This window comes from Meleagris gallopavo, chromosome 11 (genome assembly GCF_000146605.3).
Source record: "Meleagris gallopavo isolate NT-WF06-2002-E0010 breed Aviagen turkey brand Nicholas breeding stock chromosome 11, Turkey_5.1, whole genome shotgun sequence".
NCBI classification, from domain to species: Eukaryota; Metazoa; Chordata; class Aves; order Galliformes; family Phasianidae; genus Meleagris; species Meleagris gallopavo.
Window position 1 is genome coordinate 7,860,912 of NC_015021.2, and position 13,875 is coordinate 7,874,786.

Sequence of the window (13,875 nt, forward strand, 5' to 3'; positions counted from 1 at the left end):
AAAAAAAAGCCGCCACAAATAAATATCTTCAGTAAATATAAATTGACTTCCAATCTCATTCCATGCATGCACCTGGCAGTTTAAAATGTAATGCTTGTGTTGTCTTAGCTGTACAAGATATTTGCTCATTTTTTGAAATGAAAGTTATTGCTTTATGACTTTATGCCACTGTAATCTTGGAGCTGCTGTGTATGTGTCATTAAATCAGGGTAATTATAATGAAATGCTCACATTGAGCTGTTAAATTGAATCACACTCTTTAGCAGAATACCTAGTCTTATCTTTTTCAGACATTTGAAAATTAATTGAATTGCTGAGTACCTCTAGTTGTGGGGCTCACAGGTTACATGAGTTTATACTCATTTTCAGTACTTGTTCTGGCATTGTTCTTCCGTTTACCTACCAGACAAAGCAGACAGATCTGTTTCAATCTCATTTTTAAGCTAGAATTGCATTTACTCAGCTAATTCTGCTTATGTCTTATGGCTAAATACACGTGAATGTTCCATATAAGTGTTGTTTTTTTTTTATGTCTTTTACTCTTTTTTTTTGCCTGGTCATATCAGACTGGTGGTTCATGGGTGTACTATTAACCTAATGGAATCAGCTCTTTTTCCACGTTTCCTTCTTTTAGTACTGATGCACAAGTTTACTGAAGAAGTTCCTGAGCATGAACTGGTACTTTGTATCATAACCACAAAGCAATGTTTCTTTAACACCAGTTACCAAGATCATCTTGTCCTGTGCTCAGTATATTCTGTTTCCACATTAACTTTCAGTGTAGGATTACCTTTCAGTTTTTTCATCAGCAACAGTAGTTAATACAGTTTTGCGTCAAGATCAGGGATAGAGAAGTCAAGTAATCCCAAGGTAGATTCATAAGGATCCTTACTAGATGGATCCCTGTGTTCCACAAGCTTTACTTTTTCAGAGTAACCCATTTTTGCCTTCTCTATAGAGAATTCTGTAAGGCTTGTTGAATAAAAAAATCCAAGTGAAGACTGTCTTTTGCCAGGCTAAAGAGGGCTGATTTTAATCAAGTTTTTGCCATTGGCTTCCCACTTCCCCCCACACTGGGGAGTCAGTGTTTACCTTCCTAAATTTGCACTATAATGTGGTAATGCTGTACATTAGCTTGTGCCAAAGGACAAACGATACTGTTTGAGTTTAGTTAATCAAGCACAGCCTGCTGTTTCAGATGGGACTGTGTCTTCTGACTGTTTGAAAAGCATGGACATGAGTCACATTTTAAGATCCAGTTCAAAATACCAGTTCTGAAATTCAGTCTTCGCAAACTTAAGTTACATAAGGTTCTTCCTCTGAATCAATTCTAGAGGAACTGAAAAATTGCCACAACATTCCTAAGGGGAAGGTGCTGGTCTTTTGAATGTGTCCAATAGAGGATGCAATTCTGGGAGAAAGTAAAATAACCAACTTTGCCACATTCAGTGTTAAATGAAAGATTTGGTTCTTTCTCATAACAAACAAACAAAAAAAAACAACCACACTACCACCAGTTCTTTTTGCTTGTTCTGATTCTATGCCTTTTTCAACATTTCTAACTTCACTAGTAGTCAGATACAGAAGATGCTGGCCTCAACCTCAAGGCATCTGAGACACTGAAATGCCACGGGGACAGTTACTATATAAATAAGACAGTAGCAAAGGTGTTAATAACTTTAAGGTATCCCAGTTACCGCCCCGTGCCTGCCTGGGAAGGCGTTGTGTGTGGTTTGGGGTAGTCCTTGGCTGACTTCTTAAATATATGCTGAAGCCTCTTTCCATCAGTGAAAGAAGTTCAGGTGAGACTTAGGATTTTGGATCAATCTGTGATGCTGCAGGAGACCAAGGTACAAAGACATTAGTTCAAGTGTAGCTGATGTTTTACAATTTAGAGCTGAGAAAAATGCAGGTAATTTAGAACATTCAGGGCTTATGATTCCTGGTCACAAGTCATCATTTTTAACAAGTAAAAAGGTAATATCGGGAAATGAAACAACTCTTCCAATTCAAGGGACGCCCATATAGCAGTAATAGAGTACCATTATTCTTCCATATGAGTTGAGACATTTTATTTATTGTGTTTTATATAAAGCATTCTTCATGTATCTGCAGTTGCATGTGCATTTGCATGTAGATAAGTTACAGTGAGTAATTCAGTTACATTTCCCAATTATGAATATTTTGCATGAGAGCCAGTTAATTAGTTATAACGGAGAAACAAGAAAGTGTCTGAAATCTGAAAGCTTCTGGGATACAGATTTGACTATTATTTTTCTTGTTGGTGAGGAATATGCTTTACTACTTTGTGATTAAGAGATTAGAAAAAGCAATAATACTTGTTAATTCTTACATTATTAGCTTATGTTCAAAACAAGTTGTTTTATTTTTACCTTAAGTATTTGAAATAATCTCCTGCTCACATTTGATTGGAAAATGTTAATTTCAACTTTCAAAAATAGATTGGAAAGATAAATCTGTTGTTGTAATGATATCCCTTATGATTCTTGTAATTCAATGGGAACTGTTTACATTGTCAGTAAAGAGAAATATATGCAATATTGCAGATCAAATCTAACTTTATATGGAATGTTACTACCTGAAAATTAGTACTACAGTAGTAGCTCAGCTGATATGTGCACAGGCAGTAAAGCAGTCATAGCTGTTTTTCAGTCGGGAATGTCCTAAAAATTCTACTAAAAATAGTTTGAATATCTACAGAATTTTCTTTGAAGTCTCAGCTTCCTCATAGAAGCAAAATGCTTTGTCATCACCATTCGTATTAAAAGTCACAAAGAAAATCTGAGAGTCCCAATGCAGATGCAGATTGTCACCATCTCATCTTTTTTGTCTGTACTCTGGACTAGCGATTGCTCTGCATTTCAAAGTTTTTGCCTGAACTGCCAGATTTTGTTATGGTATTTATAGAGCACTCTTCAAACTTTCTGAAAACTAAGTCCCTTGAAAAACACCAAACTTTTTCACTTACTGAATTCATAGAGATTTGTCTCTGTACATTTGCTTTAAGAAATTTCATTGACTGCCAGGACCTAGTTTTTTTTTCCATTTATAGACTCTTCTTTTACCTAGGACTAAAAATAGAGGAACTTTAACTATGTATGCAAGAGTATTTCTGGTGGGAAATTTTACAGGTACACAGATGGTACGCTCTGGTAGCAGAGCTGAATAGTTTTGTGACTTCAAAATAATTAACTATTTACATCTCTGTATTGGTGTGGCATTGTCATTTATGTTCTTTAGTAGGCTGGCTACAGTTGGCTGAAATATGAACAGGAATTAGCCAAAAATTCATGTTTTTAACTAATGATGCTTGTTTAGGATTTCTCTGAAGCAAGTTGTAGTTAATTGGATTTAAAAAATTAAATGCTTCAGTTGAGAAACAGTGGTATGTATACCATGTCCAGGTGGCCTATGGCAGGTGATTGTTCAACGTGTTATTGGCTGTGAGACATCTGCACAAGTACAGCTTAGCCAGACCTAGCTAAATGCATGAGTAGTCTTTTGAGCTGCAACTTTCACTCATGGATACTTAACAAAATTAAAAGACAAGAAGTACACTATAAACATGTTATATTAGCTTTTGGACACAGTCCAGTAAGACTGATGCCTATTGCAGGTCCTTGGAGATATTTCTTCTTATCTTAAACTACGAAATCTAACCAAATTCAGTGGAGCCAACAGCCCCATCTCAGTAGAGCTAGCTTGCAGGATGTCATATCAGCATGGACATTGGAGACCCAGACTGATTAGCAGTTATGTCAGAATATGTAACTCATGTTTGTGTGATTTAGTGGTATTACTTAGTAGAGTCTGATGGTGAAGCAAAATCAAATTTATAGGATATTAATAAAAGAAATGATTTTGTCTTAGCCAGGGGCATTTGATAGCAGTATGACATCTAAAATTACATAATTCCTTTCCCATTTTTAATCTCTCTTGAATTTTTTGTTGTTGTACTTTTCCAGATTGGAACAAACGTATTGAATACAAACCTGGTTCTGGCAGCATACCGTTGTTTCCCAGTATTCATCTAGAAACATGTGATGGCCCAGTTTCATCAATACATACAACAATTGAACTGCAGACCAACTACATTGGAAAGGGCTGTGATCGTGAAACCTACTCAGAAAAATCTCTGCAGAAACTATGTGGTATGAACATGGCTGTCAGTTAATGTAACAATCTGTTGTGCCAAATCCTTGTGGCTTGTAAGCATGCAATATATGCATTTAGCTCAGCTGGTTCATCTTTTATTGTAGCAACGAAAATCAAGGAACTGATGATTAACTAGCGCCCTATTCTCTTCCATTTATTTTCACTTTTTTTTTTTCATGCCTTTGTCCTGCTTTACTACTTTTCTTTCTTCATTTCCCGCTCTTCCTTTCTTTATTTTTTCCTATTTTCTTATCCTACATCTTTCACATTTTTTTTTCCCTTTGGTACTAATTCTGTTTTTGTGACAGTATATTGAGAATTCACATATAAACTGGCCATCAAACGAAAACCATAGGATTTCATAATTGAATCTATCTTCTGTTTTAAGTCTTCTTCACTCAGCTTTCTGCTCTGCTGCTAAGTACTATGCCAGAGCAAAAGCAAACAAAAATAAAGGAAATTCCGGGCAATAATTTGAGGAAAAATATTTAAGAAACACTTGTGGGGTCTGAGAAAAGAGGTAAACATGAAGGAGAGAAACAGAATTCACATAACGTCAAAATATTTTCAACCTGAAAATTGTTTAGTTTAATTCTCTATCTCTGTCCAACTAAGGTCCTAAAAAAAAAAAAAAAGAGAGAGAGCCCATTACCATTTGTATGCATCATCATATTCATGATGTTAGAATTGAGAGATTGAACAAAGCTATGAGACCAGACCCTGAAACTGATTTCATAAAATGTTACTGTTTAAAATAAAAATAAATACATTATAGCTTAAGTCAAATACTTTCGCTGACTCTAAGAACTTAATGTTGGTAGCAAAAAGCACATTGTTTTATGCCTGTTGCAGACCTGTACTGCAAATGGCACGAACACTATGAGCAGCTCCTTATTAACATTACTTTACCTGCTAAATCTTAAGGACTAGCACATTGAATTTCAAGTTTTTCTCTTTTTCTACTGAATAAACTGGATTTTTCCCCAATGTCAAACTTTAATTCAGTGGCTGGCTGTACCATGTGTAGACCTAAACAGGTTAAAAACAGAATGGTCAGTACATTGCCACAGGTTTAACAATGGCATTGTAGTATCTGCAGGCAGTGTATGAGCGAGTGGACAGAATCTAACTATACTGATGAACTTCCAGTTTTAGCTTAGCATATCTGTGGAGGAATGGGATGTAAAGCAGTTGAAAAAATAGAACGTAAAAAGTGTATGTAAAGGAAGTGGGGAAAGTCTTACTGATTGAAAGAGCATTTTTTTTGACCAAGGTTTCCATTTGTTCATAGAGAAGTAAAGGCAGGATAGAAACTGATAATAGGACTTTGATAAAAAGGTTAAAATGAAAGTGAACTTTACATCAGAATTGCATTAAGAAAGATTTACATTTTGATACTTGGCTTTTGTTGCCATCCTTACTGTAGAGAGAACAGGTAATCTTATGAAAGCAGGTTAAATAAATTATTTATGGAAAACAGTTTTCTTCTAGCAATGATCTTACTTTATCTTATGGTTGGATAAATAAATTCTTAGTGAAGGAAGAAATCCCTGCATTTTTTTCCATCAGTGAAGTATTGTGTGATTGCAGAAAGTGCAGAATTGAATGATCAGAGACAAGTATTCATTTGCGCCATATAAAAAGCAAGATTGTCTCTCTGTAACTGAGGATCCAGTTTATAAATCCTGTGCTCAGTTCTTAATTTGTCAGTTAGAAATGCAGAGGATTCAGGTGCAGAGAACCATGCATTAAAATTCACTTTTTTTTTTATGTGACTGATAGTTCAGCTCTGCCTTTCAGTAATTCAGTAATGCGTACTTACTTTTCACAGTAAAGGTGGGCAGTTTTACTGATTAAATTGCAGCCAAATCATTTAAAGTCAAGGACCTATTAGTATTGTGCCTCAGAGCATTTTAGGAAGTGTTTTTTTTACCTTGTCATCCAACAATAGTAAAAAACAATATGTGAAAGACTCAAGGGTTGCTCCCCCTGCCCCCCCCCGTTAATTCTAACTAATAAATGCATTTAACTAGAAACCATTTACTAATGATTTACATTCTGGAGAGGGGCTAATTTGAGTTCTGAGTACCACTGAAGTCCTGTATCTATCATTAAGCAACAATACATGGAGCTACTACACCCTGACACAATCCAGCATTAAAGTGATTCTACCTCTTATACAGTGAATATTCAATGTATGCAATGATATTCATACCAACAATATGAGAATCCATTGCTTTCTGTTGGACATTGGGGCACTTGTTCTACATTCATATCCACTGTACTCAATTTGGATACATATCACCTCCATATACTGCATATCTCTGTGCAGATGGGAAAGAGGATGTGAAGTCTTCCTGTTTAAGTATAAAACTTTGTTTTAGTCTTAACACTTCTTGAAATAACTGAAGAAATATCACTAATGAATTTTAGGAAATAATGAGAAACTGCTAAGAGAAGTAACGTAATGTTTTCTGTAGTCACTGTGCAGTATGTGTTTCATCTACTGCTTTTACTGGTTGAGCGTGCTTGCTACTAAATAATGTGTATGTAATTTGACAGTGAAGCTTGGGATATGAAAATAATATAGGCGTGTGAATCAGGCCCCACACCCATGGTAAATTGATCTGTACAGCTTTTTCATTAGTCTCTCATTCTGCTATTAATTATATGCCTTTTGCAGGAGCATTTTCAGGTGCCATTGATCTCTTACCATCTCCCAGTGCAACAACTAACTGGACGGCTGGGCTTGTCATGGATAATAATGACATGATTTTTAAATTTGATGGAAAACAAGGAGCCAAAATCCCAGATGGAATAGTCCCAAAGAATTTAACTGATCAATTCACCATCTCTCTGTGGATGAAACACGGACCTAGCCCAGGACTAAGAGCTGAGAAGGAGACTATTCTCTGCAATTCTGACAAGACAGGTGAGTCTTTCTATTGAGGAGAAAGGCATAACATATTTGGTGAAGCTCTATAAGTAGTTAGGTTGAATATTGATTTGGGTCTTATTTATTAACTTGCACATAATGCTTCCATAAAACGAATATGGCATAGTTCTGGAAGATATTATATAGCTTTCACTAGAAACATAATGATGCACAATATTGGAAAAAACACAATTTTGATTTGTTGGGTTTTTTGTCTTTTAGATGTGTATTGCTTTGAAACACTTTAGCCTAAAGAAAAGCGTTGACGATAGTTCAGCTCACTAATCTTCCTGCACCCTCTTTCAGAAATGAACCGACATCACTATGCCTTGTACGTGCACAACTGCCGATTAGTGTTTCTGCTGCGTAAAGACTTTGATCAGGCTGACACCTTCCGCCCTGCAGAGTTCCACTGGAAACTGGATCAGGTACTTGTGGCTTTTTCTTATCTGTAACCCACTCTTATATCCATCTGCTTTAGAAATCATAGAGAACAACTCAAATACTAACGCAATTGCTTGGGGAAATCAGAAGACTACTTCAGTTACGTTTGAAATTCCAACTGTTGTGAGACTTTACTGGGCTCCACAGAGAAAGAGTTAAATTAGTTAGCTTGGCTGAATCATTTGTTTCAGTTAGTTCCTTAGCGGAGTCATATTAAACACTAAGTAGAGGTTTATATCCATTGTCAATGGAGAATCTTAGAGTCATGACATTACATGTAGTTCCATAGAAGTTTTCCATTTATCATTTAAAAAAAAAAAACAATCTACTGTATCAGCATAATGGAAGTGATAGAAGTCTTTTCACTACAGAGTATGCTGATATGTGGGAAGCAATTTTTAAAATATTTTAAGTCTAATCTGTGGATTTTCACTTTCATCTGCTATGCTGTGTGTAATTTCTCATTTTTATGAAGAGTATATTGCAAGGAAATTATTATTAAAGAGATAAGAGTTGTTTTTGAAATATTTATCAATTTTAAACAAGATAAGGATCATTTGGATAAAAGAAGACACATCTCATCAAGTTGGTATTTTACGTAAGCAAGTTTATTCATGTATTTTGGCCCACACTGTAGTATCAAAGACGTAGATATAGGAGTGGTAACTTTGCTAATTTACCTTAAAAATACCTATTAAAAGACCATTTGTGTCTTGATTATCAAAAGAATGTGGTGATAAACCATGGGATGATCATAGCACTTGCTTTTCATATCCATTAACCAGTTTGGAAACAGTTTCTACTGTATGCGATATGAAGTCTTGGTGCCTAGAAAGGGATACATTTGCATTATATCATATTTAAGATTACCATTCTCATTAACCAATGTCAGCTCAGAAAATACTGTTCTGAATGCTAAGATGAATTTCAAATGGCTGTGTAGTAAAGATCTAAAATCATCAATGGTACTATAAAGTTCATGTAAAACGTGAGGTCGGCTTCAGAAGTAATGCTTGCTGTTTGATGATGTTGGCCCATGATGTCAGAGGCAGATGTTGACAGTATGGCAGTAGAGGTTGGACCTTCCCAACAATATTGTTGCATTTTGCTGCCATGTGACAGATGGCAGCAGAGAGGCAGTCTGACAAAATGGTGTCTGACATGGAAGTGTGTATGAAGCAAAGGGGTGACACTGAATGCGGAAGAAATTGCACCTATTGGCATATGTCAATGCTTGCTGAAGGTTTATGGAGAATAAAGAGTGGATGTGAGCAGTGATGACAGCAATGTGAAAGTCAGACTACAGCCATGCAGGCTTGTTTATCACTGATGAAAATGCATAGCTAATGGTGGTGGCTGTGTTGAAGAGAAGTGTTTTGTAGTTGAGAATTTTCTCTATCAAATAATGTTATTGTACTATTTGTTGTAGTTTTCATGGAGATAAATAGGAGGCATTAATTTCGAAATGACTGCATTTTGACTTGGAAAGCTGAATGCAGTCAGCTTCTCTTCTGTATCTTTAGAATGGGAGAGTAACTGTGTCCACTCAGTAAAAGAAATTTGTGTGTAACTCTTGTAACTTAGCCATGATGAAGCATTGGAAAATGGACTGTCAAGAGCAATTTTCCTTTTTCAGGGGATGTATCTGATCATGTGAAAGAACTTTTTCATCTAATGTTACTTTATTCGCACTTTAGTTTCTCTATATCATTTCCAGAGTTGGTTTGTTGTTTTTTTTTTAAAAAAAGACATAAATCAGAAAGTACTGAAATGCTAGTATCTTTCGAGTTCTATTTTCCTTCTTATATCACAAAATAGGCAGTATCTCCTGAACTACATGAGGTGGAAGTATACCATGCTTTAAGTATGGCATTTTATAAATAATTGATTCTTTTGGTAGGAAAATTTTCTGAGAGTAACTTTTTCATGAGCCTATTCACAAAACATTCTCTTATGCGAACTCCAAAGCAAAAATAAAATTGAACTAAAATATATATACTAAACAAGCTGCCATGTGCATTTGTGTGTCAATAAGATAAAGCTCATGTTTTGGCAATTAATTGCATCTCTAATATGATCTTCTGACTTCCTAATAAATGGAAAAGATTCTCATAGGGCAGGAACAACACTGCTATAGTACAACTCATAGCAGTATCTTCCCAGTTTTTTGCAATTTCTTGCAAATGCTCCATGATTTCAATAGCATGGTTTCTGCAGGGAAGTAGCTGTGTACCCACATGATGTTCTGCAATGTCAGTCAGCTCCCAGGTCTAACCAGAAAAAGACACTTAAGTACATTTTGTTGATGGGATAAACAGGAGATGTATAACCCCTCTTTGGTTCCTATGGTTTTATTTGGTATTTTAGAAATTTAGAAAGCAAGATGAAAAAGTCTTTAAACCTTGTAGATTACTCTCCCCTCTACAGGACTAAGTGCTAAATCTGTAAAGGAAAGGCTTGATCTGTCTGAATGCAGGACTTGAGTATGTGCTAAGTTTGAGGACAACACTAAACTGCAAGAGCTGTTGTCTCCCCAAGGATTGAGTCCTTGCAGAAAGACCTTGACAAATGTGGGCAATCACCAGCTACATGAAGTTGAACAAGAGCAAGTGCCAAATCGGCACCTGGGATGGGACAATCCAAAATATATGTACAGACTGGGGGACAAGAGGCAGGAGAGCAGCCCAACATAAAGGAATCTGGGTGTTCTGCTTGTCAGCAAGTTGAATCTGAGCCAGCATGGAACTGGATGGAGCTGTGTCAGGTGGGGGTTAGGGAAAGGTTCTTCAGAGGGTGGTGGGCATGGCCCTGAGCTGCTGAAGAGTTTGGATACCACTTCAGACGTAGGGTTTGGCTTTGGATAGTCCTGTGCAGAGCCAGGGGTTGGACCTGATGATCATTCTGGGTCCCTTCTAACTGAGGATGCTTTGTGATTCTGTGATTCATTATCAAGTCGATTATTATGTGTGATTAGCCTTGCACTGGAAATAGAGTAGCATTGATGTTACTGATGAGCTATATATACGGTTCATTTTTATTCTTTAACGTTTGCAAATATCTAAAGGGAGGTGAGAGGCAGATGGATGAGACCAGGCTCTTTTGAGTAGTGTGTAGTGATAGGATAAGGAGCAGTGGTCTAAAACTTGAACATGGGAAGTTACAAATATGCATATGAACTTACTTATGGTAAGGGTGATGGAGCACTGGAACAGGTCGCCCAGAGCAGTTGTGGTGTCACCTTCTTGGAGATATTCAAAACCCATTTGGACAGCATTCCAATAAAATCTCCTTGATCTCAAAAGGGAAAGAAGTAAGGGCTAGATTTTCAAAAGTAAATTAACTGCTCTGGACTCTTCTGAAAATACCACCAGTTGATTTTTATTTTTATTTTTTTTTCATATTTAGATTCTGACTGAAAGACCTTTGGAAATCTCATCTTCAGAACTATTCATTGTGTAGAGACAAGTCTTTCAGATTCCTCAGGTTTGGTTTGGTCTTTTTTTTAAAGTGTGGGAATTAGGCTGTAGGTAACTGTTGGACATTTTCTTACAGTCTGCAATGCACTGTGATATGCAGTGCTACAGATCAGGTTGCATACATAACTGTGGAAGACAGCTCAATGGTTGGTACCAAGCACAGCTAGAGCAGAGTAAAATGTGGCAGCATACTTCATTGCTGAGTTTGCTTTATGATTGCAACAACAATTCATGGCTTGTTTTTCCGAGAGGAATCCTGTGACCTTGGAAGAGGGTGAAGCATAAACCAGTGAAATCATTTATCATTGTTACAGCAGAGTAGTAAAATTTATTATACCAGCTGCTTTGGGCTTTACCTATCCCACAAAACTACTCATTCTTTCCTGGCACTGGCCAGGAATGTGACTTTATTACCATTCCAAATTTAATTTAATTCTTTAGATCACATCTTTGTGGTACAGAAGTGTGGCACAAACCTAAGTTGCAGTCTCTGTTCTTGGCCAAATACAAGAGGTCGTGTCCCATTTTATATACCTACACGTGAGCAGTGCCGCTGAAATTCTGAGATGCAATGCAACCATAACTGTAATGCACAGCAAGTGTCTGAATCTTCCACATAGCTGTGGTGGCCAAGGTAGTTCTGCAGAATTTATTTTCAGTGTGGCTTTAAGGGTGTCCAGCCCTAATTGTTACATTAAACTGGATGGACTTCAGTAAGGAAATTTTTTGCTTATTATACAGAGTGTGCATGGCCTATGTATATGTCCCTTTACTATTAAACTATTAAGAAAGTATTAATGAGAGCTAACAGACTTTGAACTGAAATTGTTATTTATAAGAAATGGGAGGAAATGTGGAAGAAATTGATTCCCCTTCCCTCCCCCCAATTTCTCATACTTAATTATATGACTCCCTTCACGCCATAGTACCTATTACAAGAGGCTTTGTCAACAAAGTCAGTAAAGGGCACCTAAACCGGTATCTAATTTTCTCAAATGAGTAGGAACAGGTGTGCTAAAAGTGGACAATTTAGGTAGCCAAATATAAATTTGGGCCATCAAAGAATAACACATGAAATATACTTTGATTTTTTTAAATCTTCTTCAAGTCTGTGGTGATTGATCTTTAGGGTTCTTTATGTACGTATCCTCATCTTATGGACAGATGACAGGTTTTCAGAAAATGGCTGTATTGTACAGCCTCCTCAGGCACACCGGAGATAACCACATGTGGTATGGTTCTGGTTCAGCTCTGAGCTTTCTGATCTCTGCAGCAATACAGCAGGCTAGGAAAATGGAGAGCTGGTGAGATTCTTAACTTCACTCTTGATCATGTTTCCTTTCAGCCACTAGTGCTGTGTCTAGCTTTTGTCAATTTCCTTGATGCATGCATATCAGAACTGCAAAAGAGATCAATGTGTAATGAGATCATATATTTCAGAAATTGAGCACTGTTGAAATTAGTGGGAGAATGATTTTAACACTGGCAGAATTTCTCCTTACAGATATTAAAACCAAGCAAACAAAAGATCAAGTCTTCTTTTCTTATCAATGCAAAAATATTCCTGAGCTTTGCTAACAACTCTATTGAGAAGGTTTGAATTAGTGCCCCTTTCCTCATTGTCATCTTCAGGAAAAAGTCTTGATCATCAAATTTCTGCAGTAACTGCCCTCTTTATTTCAGGTCAGTAGACTGAGAACTCTGTCCCTCATGTTCCGTGTAACTGTTCTCTGTTCTCTCTAGCCTTCATGGGACTAAATCCAAATAATTCTTTGAATAATGAACAAGGCATACAAGCCATTGGTTAGAGTGGAAAACATAACATTATGCAGGCCAATTCAGTCTTTCACACTGTGTGTACTATGGATGTTACATTACTTGAACTGATGCTGAGGGACAGTCAAGCCAAGAGGTTTTTTGCCTTCTTTTGAGTCAGAATGGGAATACTTCTTTGAGCGGGGGAAAGGATCTTAGCCAAGTATCCACATTTTTAATGTTTTTGTTTGCAATGAGAATTATATTGTTGTTTTTTCATGTTATCATCCTGAAGATTGTCTTTCAGCCCACAAGCAAAATCGCTATTGATCCCCTTAAAAAACAGAGATTGCACTACATGGTCCAGAGTCATTCTAAATCAGCAAAAGAGACAGACAGTCACTGTTTCTCTTTTAAGATGAGAAAAATTGCTTTGAATAATCCAAAATAAGCCTGCAGTGTTTTTCATTGTGGAAAACCTTCGTACAATTACTTCCATAGTAGGAAATAGAGAAAGCAGGTTATTTAGATAAATACGAATATGATGCATTCTGTCTCAGCACATACAGAGACACACTGAAGGTGCGAGGCAGGGCTGCACTTGCATTTAATTCACTGACCACATATAGTGGGGTCTTCTACCTGTAGAAAGCAGTACTGTTCAGTGAAGCACTTCATTGCCATTTACTTTTTAAAACACCATGAAAGGCCATGATAGAACAGGAGCTGATTTTTGAAAAAAATTTTGTGGTAAGAAGGCAAAGTGAAAGGGATTTGAAATCTGCACCTTGTCTTAGTTAAATTAGCTGTTTCTGCTGAGTTACAGCAGTTATGAGTGAAAACTCCTCATGTGCTGATTTTTCAAAATTGTTTACCTGTGTACATCAGAACTACTGAGAAGACAATCATTTACATTATGAGAGTCCTAAGTGTCCTCCTTCTGGACAGACTCAGAAAGAAAGAAAATTTATGGGAAGTACATAGTTGTCTCTGTCCTGGAGAGTGAAGTGGGAGAGGAAGATGCAAGCTTTTGCCGTCACTGTGTGCTGTGTACTTCACTTAAATGTAAAGAACCCAAGGCTTGTTAGT

At 36.7% G+C, this 13,875-nt stretch overlaps 1 protein-coding gene across 1 annotated transcript in view; it reads left to right on the plus strand.

The window, feature by feature from the left end:
* LOC104912638 (calsyntenin-2-like) overlaps window positions 1–13,875 on the plus strand; it is a 57,512-nt gene that overhangs the window by 17,529 nt on the left and 26,108 nt on the right. Inside the window, exons 2-4 of the mRNA XM_010716678.3 lie at window positions 3,987–4,172; window positions 6,860–7,108; window positions 7,418–7,539. Coding sequence (XP_010714980.1) covers window positions 3,987–4,172; window positions 6,860–7,108; window positions 7,418–7,539 — 557 coding nt within the window. The remainder of the gene's footprint in view (window positions 1–3,986; window positions 4,173–6,859; window positions 7,109–7,417; window positions 7,540–13,875) is intronic.